Source organism: Carlito syrichta, unplaced genomic scaffold, assembly GCF_000164805.1.
Source record: "Carlito syrichta isolate Samal-C Ts95f unplaced genomic scaffold, Tarsius_syrichta-2.0.1 Scaffold313745, whole genome shotgun sequence".
NCBI classification, from domain to species: Eukaryota; Metazoa; Chordata; class Mammalia; order Primates; family Tarsiidae; genus Carlito; species Carlito syrichta.
This window is the reverse complement of record NW_007257841.1, coordinates 342,319-358,496: the sequence shown is the minus strand read 5'-3', so window position 1 is coordinate 358,496 and position 16,178 is coordinate 342,319. Positions and strand designations below refer to the sequence as shown.

At 41.1% G+C, this 16,178-nt stretch overlaps 1 protein-coding gene across 2 annotated transcripts in view; it reads right to left on the bottom strand.

Annotated features, from left to right (window-relative positions):
• Positions 1–2,527: 2,527 nt before the first annotated feature.
• The window catches only part of SNRK (SNF related kinase), a 62,045-nt gene continuing 48,394 nt past the window's right edge, over positions 2,528–16,178 (bottom strand). For both annotated transcript variants that reach the window (XM_008070574.2, XM_021718821.1), the window contains exons 5-7: positions 12,476–12,688; positions 10,109–10,243; positions 2,528–6,371 (exon numbers count right to left, since the gene is read on the bottom strand). In XM_008070574.2, the coding sequence (XP_008068765.1) occupies positions 5,153–6,371; positions 10,109–10,243; positions 12,476–12,688 (1,567 nt within the window). In that variant the 3' untranslated portion in view covers positions 2,528–5,152. The remainder of the gene's footprint in view (positions 6,372–10,108; positions 10,244–12,475; positions 12,689–16,178) is intronic.

Here is a 16,178-nt window from a genome sequence, read left to right as displayed (position 1 = left end):
TTAGCTTTAAAAATGATCACTCGGCTGGGCTCGGTGGCTCAGCCTGTAATTCCGCGCCTTGGGGAGGCCGAGGTGAGTGAATTGCCTGAGCCCGTGGGTTCGAGACCCGCCTGGGCAACTTGGTGAGACCTCATCTCTACAATAAAAGTCAAAAAAATTAGCCGGGTGTGGTAGCGCATGTCTGTAGTTCCAGCTACTTGGAAGGCTGAGGGGGAAGGACTGCCAGAGCCCAGCAGGTCGACGCTGCGGTGGCCGGGAGCAGCCACTGCCTTCCAGTCTGGGTGACAGAGTGAGACTCCAACTCAAAAAAAAGAATAAATGATCACTCATACTGCTTTATTCTCATGGCTATTCTTAACATCAGTGTCAAGATTGTCACATCTTTAAATACAGATAGAACTGCCAGAAGTACATAATTATATATACATACACACAGACAGAAAAATACAAGACGGTTCTCCCACAATATTTAGCTTATACCCTACTGTAACAATGCGCAACTTCTGAAAACAGGTTAAGGAGAATAAGCAACTGTTTAGAGCAAGTAAGTAGCTTGGTCCAATATTATCTGGAATGGAGAACGAACAAGAGAAAGACAAGGGCAAAAGCAGGAAAATCCTTTAAGAAGCATTTACACAGTGGTTAAGATGAATGAGGGGTGTCATTCATCTTCAAGTGGCAGCAGTGGAGGCAATGTGAAGGGATTAACTTTTGAGCAAGTAAGAGTTGCTCATGAACTAGATGTTGGGATGAAGAGTGAAGGATGTCACCAAGACTTTTGGTTTGTATAAAACTAATAAAGGGGCTGGGCTCAGTGGCTCAGCCTGTAATCCCAGCACTTCGGGAGCCTGGGCAACTTGGCGAGACCTAGTCTCTACAATAAAATAAAAACTAGTTGGGTGTGATAGTACATACCTGTAGTTCCAGCTACTTGGAAAGCTGAGACGGAAGGGTCGCCAGAGCCTAGCATGTCGACGCTGGGCTGGCTGTGAGTGTGCCACCGCACTCTAGCCTGGGTGACAGAGTGAGACTCCAACTCAAAAAGAACAACAACAACAAACAAAACAAAGGTTAGGCATGGCCATTTGTTGAGATGGGGTCAAGGATTAGTAAAGGATTTGAGGGGGAAGATTAAGAGTTCTGGACGTGTAAAAATTGAGATGTTTATGAGAAACATCCAAGTAGAGAAGTCAGATAGGTAGTTGAAATCTGGTGTTCCTAGGAGACACAGGCTAAATGTATTTTGGGGTTCTATGAATCAGCATATAGATGTTAGATGAAATGAGATCAAGACACTGAGGGCAGATAGAAAAGGGGTCCAGAATCCAACCTTGGCACACTCCACGTTCAGAAGTTGGGAAAATAAGGAAGAACCCGTGGACTGAAGATCAGCAAGGCAGGAGATGCAGGGTACTGAACGATGGTGTGTCTACAAGGATGAGGGATAAACTCATCAGATTCTAACGGGGTTGAAAAAGGACCACAGGACTAGGATATAGAAAACTTGAATATTATCAACCAGCCTGAACTGACATGACCGTTACCTGAGGTTGGGGAGAACGGAGTTGACAAAGGGAAAGTGTGTTAGCTTTACAGAAGCCAGAAGTCTGGGTGTCATCCTTCATTCTCCATCCCAACATCCAGTCCATGAGCAAATCTTACTTGCTCAAAAGTTAATCCCTTCTCATCGTCGCCACCGTTGGCTGCCACCTTAGGTCATGACATCATCATTCATCTGAACAAGATTTCTGGGTGGGGGGGAGATCGATGATTTTGTCATTTCTGGGGGGAACTGATGATGGTTAATGGCTGCATACCTCTGAGAACATACTGAAAACGATTAAGTTGTGTGATTTAAATGGGTGAATTGTGTGGTATGCAAATCTGACCTTAGTAAACCTGGATTTACCACACCAGAGGTTACTGCTGACCTCACACAAAGCAGTTTTGATGGGGAGACAGCAGCAAGAGCCTGCCTGAAAAGGCTCAAGAGAATGGAGAGAAGAGAAATGTGGCAACAGCTGATGAGGGAAAACTATTTTTTTTAAGACAGGGAAATAAAATCATGTTTGTTTTGTTTACTGTTAGGAATGGTCTAGTAAAGAAGCAAAGACTGATGATGCGAGAGAGAATTACAGGAGCAAAGTCCTCGTGGCTGCCAGAGGGGATGGCTGGAATGTAAGAGGACCTGACCTTGGACTCACACTCACGGGAAGAGGGCAGAGCCCATGAATACACATGAAGGAAACGGAAGTGGGAGCTCGTGAAGTTCTAACCGTTTCAGCGTATTCAATTAGGGAGCATGGAGACCAGCAGAGTGAGGAAAGCAGATGAAATTGAGAAGTATAACTAATGGGCAGTGCTGGGGCCCATCTGGTATTTGCAGTCATAAGTTTAAAAGCAAGAATGGTCACCACTATACTTTTTCCTCCACATTTGGTGGCACAGGTAAGGATATGTGGAAAGTTGGGTGTAACTTGGATTTAACACTCTGCACTCACAAGAAGCAATGCAACATGGGACACAGTTTATATTGCTGAACACCAATGTCACTTTATTATTTGGATTTTTTTCCCATTTGTCACATACCTTCAATGTTTACAAAATGAGGGAAATCAACCAGCATTGAAAACAACTGAGTAAATCAGCTGCTAATTCTGTACCCTCTTAACACACACCAATTCTTACTTGGTAGGGATGTCTTTACTTCAGTTCACTCTCACGGTTATTCTTAAAATCGGTGTCAAGATTGTCACATCTTTAAATACAGATAGAACTGCCAGGAGTACATAATTATATATATACACACATACAGAAAAATACAAGACTGTTTTTCACAATATTTAATTTATACACTACTGTAACTATATGCAACTTCTGAAGACAGGTTAAGGGGTACAAGTAACTGTTTAGAGCAAGTAAGTAGTTTGGTCCAATATTATCTTAATGTAATGGTTTTTCGCTCCCTCCTTTTAATGTGATGACATACTATGACATACAACACATGCACAATCATTCACTTATGAACAAATGGGTAAGACACCACTCAGACTGACATTTGTATACCCCAAGGGTCAACCAACCACACACAACTAATAAGGCTATAATACAGCTATGCAGCATAAATGGTCAACACTGCTGATCCTAAAGTGAGCACCATATATACATCGAATATAAAAAACCATTGAAAACCAAACACATATGGGTTAGTTAAAAGGTGCCATTCCAAGGCTATACATAATCACAGGAAAAAATATTTACAATGCTTGGAAAACAGCTGCAACAAAGAGTTTATTGCCAATGCCCTTTATAAACTTCTCTCCTATGTTTAATACAGATGTTACGCTCACTATCTATGTGAACCACACATCTTATTTCTGGCCCTTTATAAGATCCCTGCTCAAGAATTTCAAGCAAATATGGTCTATGGCTTCACCCACACATCTATTTTCGTAGTTTTCAATTATAAATATCACAATGAACTAGAGCTGTAGCTTAAAACATATCTAGCCTAGGTCTAGAAAGTAAAATAAGCATTTTAAGTATCATTTTTACTTAGGTTAGTAAGTATACTGTGAAATTCAGAGTTCTGAGTAAAATATATTTATCCTAAAGTAGCACAGTCTGGGTGTACTTGAAGAAACAGTGACCGAAGCAATGCAGTTCTTTGGTGAACGGCCCACTCTCTGAAATACATGACCAGATGCATCTTAGTCCATAACTTCATGTTCAGAGACACCATGGAAGGGTGAAGAGGGGAAGGGCCCCAGGTCCCAGCCACATTCTATCACCAATGTCACTAAGCACTACTTTTAAGATTCCCGGGGCACAGCATGAAAAAATAGCATCAGGCCCCACCCAAAACTAGCAATCTGCAATATACTGTGTTCTACAAGATAAAATGCCACAAGAGATGATTATCTGGTCAAAAGTAGTCTTTGTACAAGAACAGGTTAAAGCAAGAGTTCTTTGATTATAGTTTTGGCAGGAAAAGGCAAAGTGAAAAACATCCAGAAAAAAAGGTTACAAAGCAGTCTTTGTGCATTTTTGTTTGCTGTATGTGTGAATTTTATCCTTTTATGTGTATTTTCCGATCAGCCAATTTTCATAGCTAGCTGATCCAAAGGATGTAATAGAATGGAAACAACAAAAGAAATAATCTATATACCAAACTCCTAAAAAACAAATCCCAGTACGTTTTGTTTTAATTTATGCGATTTTGACTTTGCCAACATCTGTGTGCACCTTTGCTTCTGTACTAGGCCCTACAGTTTCTTCCATCTACATGGGTTTAAAGGAAATCCTGTAGTGTGCCCTACAGAAAGGAATTTACACAGATCGTTTTTGTTCTGTTAGACAGACATAAACTCTAGAGTTAAGACATCATCAATTCATCACATTACAAAATAAGATTGTCTGTTTGTAATTTATCACGACAGGGGAAGCTGCCTTATAAATCTAAGTACTTTATCTTGCCGATTACAAAAACAGGAAAATCTTTTTCAATTAAATTTTAAGAGTCCAAGCTTTTTTTCACACTATAGCTTAAGACAAACAGGTGTGGGTATGTTCAAATTGTGGTTTAAGGTTCTCAGTGCAGACACTCACTGTCCTCTGCTCTGCACAGGCCTTGAACGGCTGGGTGACACAGGGTTGCTAGCCTGCTCCAGGCCTGTGGGCATCACAACGTTATTGCTTTGGCTCTGTCTCAGACACCACAGGGTGTGCCTCAGAGCACAGAGTTTCTGTATTACAGAAGGTGAGGACAGGAATTTCGATTTTTCACAGGGAAATAAAAGCATTTTTTTCTCTGTCTAGGTTAAGTGCAGAACACCAAATTTCTAAGTGCTCCATTTATATTAGGTTCCAAATATACATTTTAATTTAATCCTGATCATCCACATTAAAATTATGAATGTAAAAACTACACAATAGGTTTTTCGGCTGGAAAAGAAGTGTCTAGCAGCATGCACAAAGACCATGCATTGTCACACCGTCAGGCGAACAAATGAAAAGGTAATAAATAATTGCTCCTAACGCCCGCTTTAGAAGAGCAAAACTGAGAGGGAACAGTGAAGTGAGCCAGACTTCACTCCTCTGAGCAGGAAGCGTGCTAGTGGCTAGGCAGAGCTGTGGTCAGGCGGGGCTCTGGTCAGATGACATGGCAGCAGCTGGCCTGGCTGGAGGCGCACAGCAGCCCCTCCTTAGGGTTCCGCTGGATGTTCACAGAGATGGTCTTTTCACACAGAGGTAGCTGTAGCACGTTATTTTTCAGGTTCTTGCTCTTTATCCGTTCCAACTCAGTGGTGGTATCTGCCATGTGGTCAGAGAAAAACTTTATGCTGCCCACTGCAGGAGCCTGCCCTGCGTTCCCTGTGGAGCTGATGCACATTTTCCACGTGGATTTCTCTTGGACTTTCACACTGGAAAACGACAAGCCATTCTGTGGATCAAGAATGTACTTGGTGCTCCCGTGAAGCTGGGAGCTGAGGCAAAGGCTCATGAGTTTGAGGCTTTCAACGAGCTCCCCAGCACTGCGAGAAGCCAGCTGCATGGAGTTGCTGGGGCCAGCACAGCGACGCGTGGTGCCTGACGTGTTGGTGGGGTTGCCGCCCGAGCCGCTGGAGGGGCTGCCCCCACCGGCATTGTTCTCGCTGGGGCTGGCCTTGTCCGCCCCTCCACTGCCATTGCTTGGCTTGCTCTGGCCCCCGCCATCCCCCTCACTGCCAGGGGGCCCCTCGCTGCTATCCCGGCGGTGCCAGGAGTAGGTGAATCCACTATCTTTATCAAGCCGCCGTCGGCTTTCAGAATCATCATCACTGGTCTCCGAACTACTGCAGCTGGAGCCACGGCCCTGACTTTTCCTCCGGTGGTAGCGTTTGTGAACTGTCCCCGGGGAGGCAATATTCATCTTTAACCTGCTCAGTTTGGGAGGCAGATTCTCATCCATGTCGAACTCGTCATCAGATTCTCCTTCCTCAAAGATCTGGTTGAGGACAGGAGCACTCTTCCTAGATGTCAGGCGGTTGGTCACAGATGGCTTCCGGCGCAAAACCACTTGTGTTGAGAGGGACATGGGTTTCTTGTCTTCCTCATCTTCCTCTTCATCTTCTTCCACCCTGAACAAACACTTCCTTCCACTGGCTGTGGGTTTTAAGCTTGCAGGTGGCACTGTAGAGAGTGCTGGTCCAGCCAACTCGGGGAGGTCGTCTTTCTTAGCCGAGTCACACAGGCCTTTGCTCCTATGTCCATTGAGGACATTGTCGACAGCCCGAGCTGGAGACTGAGGGACAGTCGCATGAGACAAAGGAGTAGCTGTGAGGTCGTCCTCAAGGTCCTGGGGTACATCAATTTTGGTTGGCCATGATTGCCTGTGTAACAGATTGTGGGGGGGAAAAAGCCATGTAACCATATGCAGATGATAGTAAAGTACATTACATAAAACTTACTAGGACAAAATCTACAGACTTCAAAAAAGCAAATGCAGCAGCTTTGCAAACCCATTCAATATCCTGTACACATCAGAAAAGACACTAGAAGGGCAAATGTGGTTTTGAAATATGGTTCAGTCTGTGGCTTATCAGACAAATGACAACTTCATCGCAGCTGTCAGCAAAGAAAATGGGGCAAAGAACGACTCCATCTTTCCCACACAAAAGCTTTTGTAAGATAAACATTTTTTAAAAACACAAGGAGATTACTGACAAACAAAACCTGAACATCATACGTTTTGTTCCCTTGGTTCTTAGATAACAACCTTTAAAGAAATATTACAGCTAATAAAATTCACCTGAAACTTCCAGTACCCCTGAGTTTGGATGATGGCATAAGAACATGGTGTTTATAAAAATAGTTTAATGGATACGAGAATACTGGAAAGAAAAGTCATACATATAACAGGCATACATAAATCTTTTCCTCTCCCATTAAAAACCTCACTTACTAAGTACAAATAAGCATATTTTTAAATACCCACACAAGAGTACTGGATAGCAAAATTCACTATTATTTAAACTTTGATTTTCTCCTCCAGTCCGGAGTGGTCCAAGTCACAAGAATATTGCTTGGTAGCCAAAGATGACAACTCTAAAAATGAGGCTTTCTAGTCTCTGCTATAAACAAACATTTTTGAATACCTAATTGTCTTCTTTGTCCAGAAGAATAGCCATCTAGTTTAAATAATCAATAAAGCAAGAGCAAAATGTGACCAGCGGCCTCTGTGTGCAGATTATCTACTGACTGCACTTGCTACATGCACTTTTCCTCATGTTTTGCACAGGTTCCCCTTTAATGGAATAAGCCTGTTGCTAAAAAATCTAACTCTGGGGCTAAGAAGCAGTACTCCTTGAAGTGGTCACAGTGAACAGTGGTGACAGTGTGTGACCACATCCTGCTTAGAGTTAAGTATATTAACTGCTGGTTTTCATTTCAGAATTATCTGGTGGCTGTCTATCAGATGGGTGCCCCTCTACCTGGCTTCTCCCTGGACAGTTCTAACAATGTGTCCTCAGACAAACTTGCAGACAAATCCCAAAGACAGTCAGAAGAGTTCTAAATTTGAAATAAACCTAAATACCTGTTCCCCTCTCTCAGACTTCATCTTCTTCCATACAAATGTATCGGAGCAGCCCTACATTTATTTATTTATTTATTTTTGAGGTGGGATCTCACTCTGTTGCTCAGGTTGGAGTGCAGTGGCACACTCACGGTCACCCCAGCATCGACCTGCTGAGCTCTGGTGATCCTTCTGCACTCAGCCTTCCAAGCAGCCAGAACTATAGGTACATGCTACCACACCCAGCTAATTTTTTTGGTTTTATTGTAGAGATGAGGTCTCACACTAAGTTGCCCAGGCTGGTCCTGAACCCATGGGCTCAGGCAATCCGTTCACCTTGGCCTCCCAAAGTGCTGGGATTACAGGCTTGAGCCACTGCGCCCAGCTATTCAAATTTTTAACCAAGTAAATGCTACTATATTTGAAACAGAGTTAGTTCCAGAATTTAAGAAACCTTAAGTTACTTGTTTTGATAGCTCCCAATACCTTATCTTCTCACTGCTGCAGGCTATTATCTATTCCAAAGCCACATCTTATAACTGAAATGGCATCTTCCACTTTATCCTCTAGTGGAGCTCCTCTGTTCTCACTCAATTGCAGGCCTACTCTGCCCCTGGACTCCTCCACAGCCTGAAGGCAAGTCCCTGTTTCTTTCAGCCTACCCATCTGCTGGCACAGACATTTGTAGTCCAGCTAGAGGTGGACATCAGTCTCCTGCTAACCACCCACTTCAATGGCCTATCACCAATTATTCCAGATCATCCACCTGTCCCCAAAGCGGATGCCTGCTGTCTGTGGCTCTCTCCCTGGTTGACATGCACCACTTCTCCACCCCTCTGGCCAACTGCCATTTTAAACACCAGTCTTCTGACTTGGCCCAAGTTTTTACCTCCCAGGTCACTCTGACCCCAAGTCATAACCAGCAATGGAACCAAGTAAGGTCCAGGATTTGTCAATAAAGTTACAGAGACATCAAAGGGAAGGCAAGCCAGCAGAAATTTCCACTGCCAGTGGGCCCTTGTGCCACAAGAAGAGCGGCCCTCATAATACCTCCACTGCAAGAGTCCTCATGAAAGCAAAAGGAAGACAACTTGGAAGGCTCTGGTGTTTCCTTATAGCTGGCCTCTAAATTTCTATAATAAAGTAAAATCAATTTAATTCATTTACATATTTGATCAGCTTTAAATTGAGTTCTGGTCTGCTTCACTGAACAGAAAAACAGTTCAAATCTAAATATTATTTTTTTTCCAGAAGCTCCAGACTCGGCACATCTGGCATGCAGTGATCACCTGCTCAGAGTGACTCTTTCTCACTAGCGTTTTGGGTCAGGACTAGGCTGACGGTGACCTCTCAGTGTCAGTCTCTGGTGTCTCATATACCCAGGATATGAATGAAATGACTACATTCATTTTTTAGTTAAACACGACTTCTAAATCTTTATTCTCTGGCAAGCCTGAAATGTTTTCCTCTCTCTACCCTGCTACTCCACCTAAGCTACACTATACATATGGCGAGCTCACTGCAAGGAATTTAAAACCTCAATGATTTTCTTACTTTTGAAATAATAGTACTTATTATTATATATCCACATACATATTCATATGTATTTGGATGTACAAATAAATACAGATTTATTCAGAATCAGGAGTATCCTGATATTTTTGAAATACTACAATTCCATGTCTGAATGGATAAAGATAAATTCTAAATAAATTTCATAATGATAACAAAAAAATAAACCCTTTTCAGGCTTTGATTTTTAGTGGAAAGTTACTGTGGCAGAATAAAAAGTGGGAAGGGAGGAGTAGAGGTGGAAGAAGAGGAGAGAGGGGAGAAGAAGAAAAGGCATGGAGGGGGGCAGAACTACTTTACTGAAGATAATGGTGGTAAAATATTCCTAACAACAGCAGCAAACACACAGACCCCTAGTCTAAATGCTTTACATATATTAATCCAGTTCTCTCTCAACACAGCCACATGAGGTAAACAGCATTATACTCTCATTTTACAGATCAGATAGCTAAGTCACAGAGGTTAAGTGACCTTCCAAGGTCAAGGAACTAATAAACCAATGAGCAGATCTGACTACCCAATCCTTGAGGTCCTGAGGTAACATCATGAAATGGAAATGTCCTATTTGTTTTTTAAAAATTACTTCAAATAACTGAGGGACAATTTAGCTTTGTTGCTGGAACGAAAACTAAAGAAAATAGCACATTTACATACACCGGATTTGGAAGAATTTAATGAAAATAACTGGCGGACACTCTGGCTTGAGGCTGCTTCTCCAAACGTATATTCCCGACCATGCCAACAGTCACAGCCTATCTCCCCACAGAGCCCAAGAAGGGAAGGCATCCTTGGTGACAAAGAAAGCCAGACCTTCATGCACACAGGTGGAGCGCATGTGTGGCCTCTTCAATGAGGCTGTCACCACTGTTCACACCTTCTCGACTCTCTAGTCCAACACATTAGAAAGCATTAAAAAAAAGTTCACTAGTTCACTATTTCAAAATGTGAACTTACTAAAATCAGTGAAGATTTTTTTCTCACCTAAACTGGGCCTTGATATTGCTAGGGCTTGCAGATCTGGTTTGTATTTCCTTCTCTTGCTTTTCTCTCAGGATTCTTTCAGCAAGCAAGAAGTAAGTGGCTGTGATGTGGTTATACCTGTTGGTTTCCAGGGCTCTGAAGAAAACAAGGTGAGAGCAAACATAAGTCACATTAGTAGGCTTGCTTTTTACAAGAAAAAAAATTGATTTTTAAAAAGTACAAGTAAGTAAAATTCAGTGATTGGGAATCTTTAAAATTATGCAACCAAAAACAAAACAAAACAAAACTAGTAGCTATGTCACTCTTGGTAACCAATAGTTATTTAGGAAACAACTGCATAAAACAATGTTTGTATCAGTGAGAAAAATCTAAAATGCGAACAACTGAACTAGATATGAGTCTTAGACGCTTAAGAAAAGGTAATTAAGCTTTAAGAGTGTACACATGATATGAAAATGTCATTTGTGTGCACGGTGTTTACATTTGTTAAACTGGCAGCCTCCATTTACAAAGTAATGCTCGCTGCATGCCTAGTCTGCTGGGCACTGTGTTGGCTAGGTGCTGGAGGCATAATGCCCACAAGGCCCATGGTCCTGCCTGCTTTCCTACAGCAGGCCTATCACAGGATGTACCAGGAGAGTGCTTCGGGGGATCCCACAAGGCTCAGAAATATGTAGCTACGGTTTTCAGAAACTTTATGTAGGTATTGGAGTAGAATTGCTTCTTGAAGTGGTTTTTCATAGCTGAGTACCAGATAAAGCCGTTGGCTAGGGTTTAGGAAATATATTGTAAGACAAACGTGCATTTAAACTCAACAATCACCTGCAAAATGAGTAGCTTCTCATAATGTGAGCAGCAGGCAAGAGGCGAGTAGCTTCTCATAATGTGAGCAGCTAGCCAAGGTTCACCAAGATTGAGTCTCCCAGTTCCTGTTACACCTGGGAAACTAGCAAATGGGCAAACTGGAGTCACCTGAACCATTTAAATTGCACTCCCCTTTGACTTATAATTGAATTTATATTAACTAAATAGTTCTATATGATGACACCACATGCATATATTTAAGCTAAAACATCAGACCAACTCAGGGAGATAAAAAATACCCTTTTATCCACTCAAAAAAGAAAGATCGTTTTCTATACATTCCTAAAGTGAGTGTCTGTAGCAGAAATAGCAAGTATCTTATTCTTCTCTGCAGGTTTAGTCATTTAAGTAGCTGTGGGTCAATCTTGTGAAGACTCACTATGGACCTGGAAACTTGTAGAAATTTGTATTAATACCAAATTAATAACCTGAGTTTATTTTTATATCTTTCTTTCCAGTGTACTGGAAAACACCCTAAAGACATATGCCCTTGCATAGACATCACCCTTCCCTTATCAGAGACTAGACTCTCCCTTTGGGTGTGAGTGTGACAGTTAGACACAGGGCAGGAGTCTAAAGCTCCAGCTCACAGCCTCCTCTTCCCCCAAGTCAGATCCCAGAATGGTCTTCCTGACGTGTATCCTTTTTTTGCCTCCCAAAGTATACTGTCTTCTCAACATACCCAACTGTTTCATTCAATATATTAAGTAACTTTTGACTTTTCATTTATGGGACTAGTCCCTATTTTTAGAGTCAGGATCGCTTATAGAAATTAATCATTATTAGAAGAAGGCAACTGCATCTGTACTCTGTATTACTTTTGATTCTGAACTGCTTGGGATTAAAAACCAGCTTTGGTCTTAAAGGATTTAATTCACAACTTGCACAGCCTGCAGGCTGGTTCCAGGTTGCCACAGCAGAGCTCTGAACGGCCAGATAGTAAATATTTTAGGCTTTATGGGCCTGTGGTCTCTCCCAAAACTACCCCACCACTGTAGTGCAATGTTACCTCTGACAATAAATAAACAAATGGGCATGGCTGTGGTCCAATAAAACTTTACATATAAAAACGTATGACGGCCCCCATTTGCCAACTCCTGATTTAGAAGACTCTACAAGCATGTGGTGCTGCCCTGTTCTCCCTGCTCACTGTGGGGACCAGGAGACACAGAAGGAAGAGGATAATGCTACACTGTATATACTGAGATATAAAACAAGCTATTCCAATCCATTACTATAGAACAGGAGAAAGGCCACAGCACTCACTGACACTACTCAGCCATGGCTTATTTGTTCTCTAGCACGAAACCCCCCCCAAAAAAAGAGAGGAAGGAAAGAAAAAAAAGCTTGCGTCAGGCATTGGGCCAAGAACTCTAGAGATAAATGATATATTCTTGCCAACTGGGAACTCTATTCATTACACAAAGTCCAAAGCTCTGATGAGTAAAGAGATTCCAATAATCTTAAACCCATGGCCCTCTGTACTGATGAGCATTAACGTACTCTACAATGGCGTCTCGATCTGCTATGTCCCCAAGCACCATGCGCTGAATGATGCTGTTATGCTCCTCTTCTGAGAGATTTTTGTATGATACAAGGGGAATGTTGTACTTTGTGGCTGGTGAAGGGTCCACTCCCTGAAGCCAAGGATGGTTTTCAATCTCTTCTAAAGAGGCTCTTCTTTTGGGATCTCTCTGTAGCATCCGTGTTATCAGGCTGGAAAGGAAGGTAAGTCCGTTGTTAAACTGCTTATAAGGATTACTAATGGTGAATCATTTTATTTATTTATATTATTATATTAGCAGTAGTAGTAGTAGTAGTAGTAGTAGTAGTAGTAGAGATGAGGTCTCACTATATTGCCCAGGCTGGTCTTGAACTCCTGGGCTCAAGCAATCCTCTTGCCTCGGCTTCTCAAAGTGCTGGGATCACACACGTGATCCACTGAGGCTGGTCAGATCATTTTATTTTATTCTGAGTTAGGGTCTCACTCTGTCACTCAGGCTAGAGTGCAGTGGCATGATCACTGCTCACCACAGCTTCAACCTCCTGGGCTCAGGGATCCACCCCAGCCTCCCGAGTAGCCAGGACTACCAGTGTGTACCACCACACCTGGCTAATTTTCAATTTTTTGTAGAGACAAGGTTTCCCTATGCTACCCTGGGTGCTCTTGAACTCCTGGGCTCAAGCAGCCCTCCAGCCTTGGCTTCCCAAGGTCCTGAGATTATAGGCATGAGCCATTGCATTTGGTTTGATCACTTTATTAATAAAAATTATTTCTTACAACTATACCATCAATTAAATTAGGTTAATTGTAGAGGACAGATAAGAATAATAAAAATGGGCCAGGCTCGGTGGCTCAGTCTGTAATACCGTGCTTTGGGAGGCTGAGGTGAGTGAATTGCCTGAGCCCATGGGTTCAAACCTGCCTGGGCAACTTAGTGAGACCTCATCTCTACAATAAATCAAAAAAATTAGCCGGGTGTGGTAGCGCACGCCTGTAGTTCTGGCTACTTGGAAGACTAAGGCGGAAGGATCGCTAGAGCCCAGCAAGTCGAGGCTGTAGTGGCCAGGGAGCGGCCACTGCACTCCAGTCTGGGTGACAGAGTGAGACTCCAACTAAAAAAAATAATAATAATAACAATAATTTAAAAAATGTAGTGCTATTATATTCATAAAATTAAAAATTCACAGCCTCCAGATATACTGATAAGCCAAACAAACAAATAAGAGTTCCCCATTATATAGAATAAACTCTAGGTATCAACATCTGTTCTTGAATTAACTGGTAATTTAGTGGTATACCGGAACCAGATACAATGATCAGCAATGACATATAGAATAGAGTATTCATCCCAACTTCTGTTTTGAAAAGAAGGAATGACCCTCCTGATGAAAACAACTAAAATGTCATGTAACTTACTTTTAGAAAAATATTTAAATGCACCATGCTGGCAAAATAAATAAATAGATAGATAGATAAGGAATACTTAGTAGCTAAAAATGGAGTAAAAGTAGGACTCTTAGAAAGTAAATGACAGCCGGGCTCGATTGGCTCAGCCTGTAATCCCAGCGCTTTGGGAGGCCTAAGTGAGTGGATTGCCTGAGCCCATGGGTTCGAGACCCGCCTGGGCAACTTGGCGAGACGTCGTCTCTACCACAAATCAAAAATTAGCCGGGCATGGTAGCACGCGCCTGTAGGTCCAGCTACTAGGTCTGGATGATGAAGTGAGACTCCAAATCAAAAAAAAAAAAGAAAGCAAATAACAAAGCTGGCTTTTTGGTCTGCCTGTATTTACTTCAGTTTTGCAGGCTACATTGAGTGCAAAACATTTTATATTTTATAACATATAAAATGTGTAGGGCCTAATGAAGGTGGTTAGTACAACTAGCACTCTTGCAAAGGGCAGAGACCCTAGCTTCAGTATGAGGGTAAATGAAAACTGAGAAATAAACTCACTGCTCTGAAGGGGTCAGGAAGGAAAGTTGACTGCCTTAACACTGGCTATGGATATAGGGTAGGAGAATTCCATCTAAAAACTTCTAACTACAGGTTGGTCCTCACATAAGTCTGTGGTCCAAATTAATATCTGTGTGGCACACATACAGCAGTTAAAGTGGTTTCGGCTGGAAGTAATCCTGGACAGCTAATAGAGAAGTAAACATACAAATCCTTTCTGTAGGAATGTAATTTATTACCAACCTCAAAGAATTCCCTAAATAATATTATGAAGAGTATTACAGTAAAAAAGAAAAAAATACAGAGGAAAAAAGGTGTACAAAATGTAATAGGGTTAAATCTGTTTAAGATATGAAGAAAAAGCTTAAAAATAATATAACCAGGGAACAAAAGACCATACTATATATAAAACTATTTTTTATATACCATATATAAAATTGTACTATGCAGCCTGGGAAAAAAATTAATAGGACCTCTAAAAGTAAAAAAAAAAAAAAATCAATGGATGAAAGTTAAAAATTAGACACAACAAGAATTACTAAACTGAAAGATAAGGACATAATTCTATCAGTAGACTGAGATAGGAAATATAAGAGACAAGGAAGATGAAGCAAAAATAGCTAATAGATATCTCATCAGAGTTCCAGATGGAAAATGAGAAAATGGGGAAGAAACTGAATTTGCGAGGGCAATGATTGAGAATTTTCTGAATTCATCAAAGGACACAAATCCTGAACCAAGAAACCTAACATATCTCACGCACAATAAACAGAAGACCTTAAAGCAGCAGGAAAGAAAAGACAAAATGTCTGCAGAGACAACAAGATGGACAGCTGACTTCTAAACAGCAACAACAGATCCCAGAAAATGTTGGAATAATATCTTCCATGAGTTGAGAGTGTCTTTTAGAAGTATACACAACATAAAGACATTTCTAAATGAAAACCAAGAAAGTCTGTCACCAAGAGATGCTCGTCCAAAGAAATTCTAAAGTATTTAATTTTGGCAAAAGAATGTGAACCCAACTGGAGGGGTAAACAAAGTTTTCTGTCAAACATCTAAGTAATTATTATACAATTTTTAACTGCACAAAATGACAACTGCACAGAATTAGATAGCACAGATACGATTTAACCTGTGGTATTTGAAATAAATTACTACAATACTGGATAGTAGTTCAAATGTTCTAAAGATTTTGTGTTGTTTAAAAAGAGAAGGATTAACTATGGATTTTGTTAAAATAAGTATGCAAACATGAATATGTGTATTACAATAGGTAGGAAAATCACTAAAAGACCACAGCATTCCACCTAGTTGAGGGAGAAGAAAAGTCATGTGAGGGAAAAAAGAAAAACTTCCAACAATTCTAGAAAAAAGGGACAAAAAGAAAAAAAATTGAGAAAGTAGGACAAACATAAAGCATATACAAAAAGGCATAAATAAATCTATATCTATCTATTGTAATCACAATAAATATAAATGTAATAAGTTTCCCCATTTAAAAGAAAAAAGTGATCAGACAGAATTAAAGAAAAACTCAGCTTCAGGCTGTTAAAGAGTACTTAAAACCAGAACAATGAAAGACTTAAAAGTAAAAGAATAGAACATATAGCATACAAATCTAACTAAAAGAAGGCTGATGTGGCTAACTAAAATTAGATAACACAGATTGACTTTAAGGCAAAAAAAGCATTAGAGATAAAGAGGGCACATTACCTCTTTGATACAAATGAATGCAAAGGTTCATTC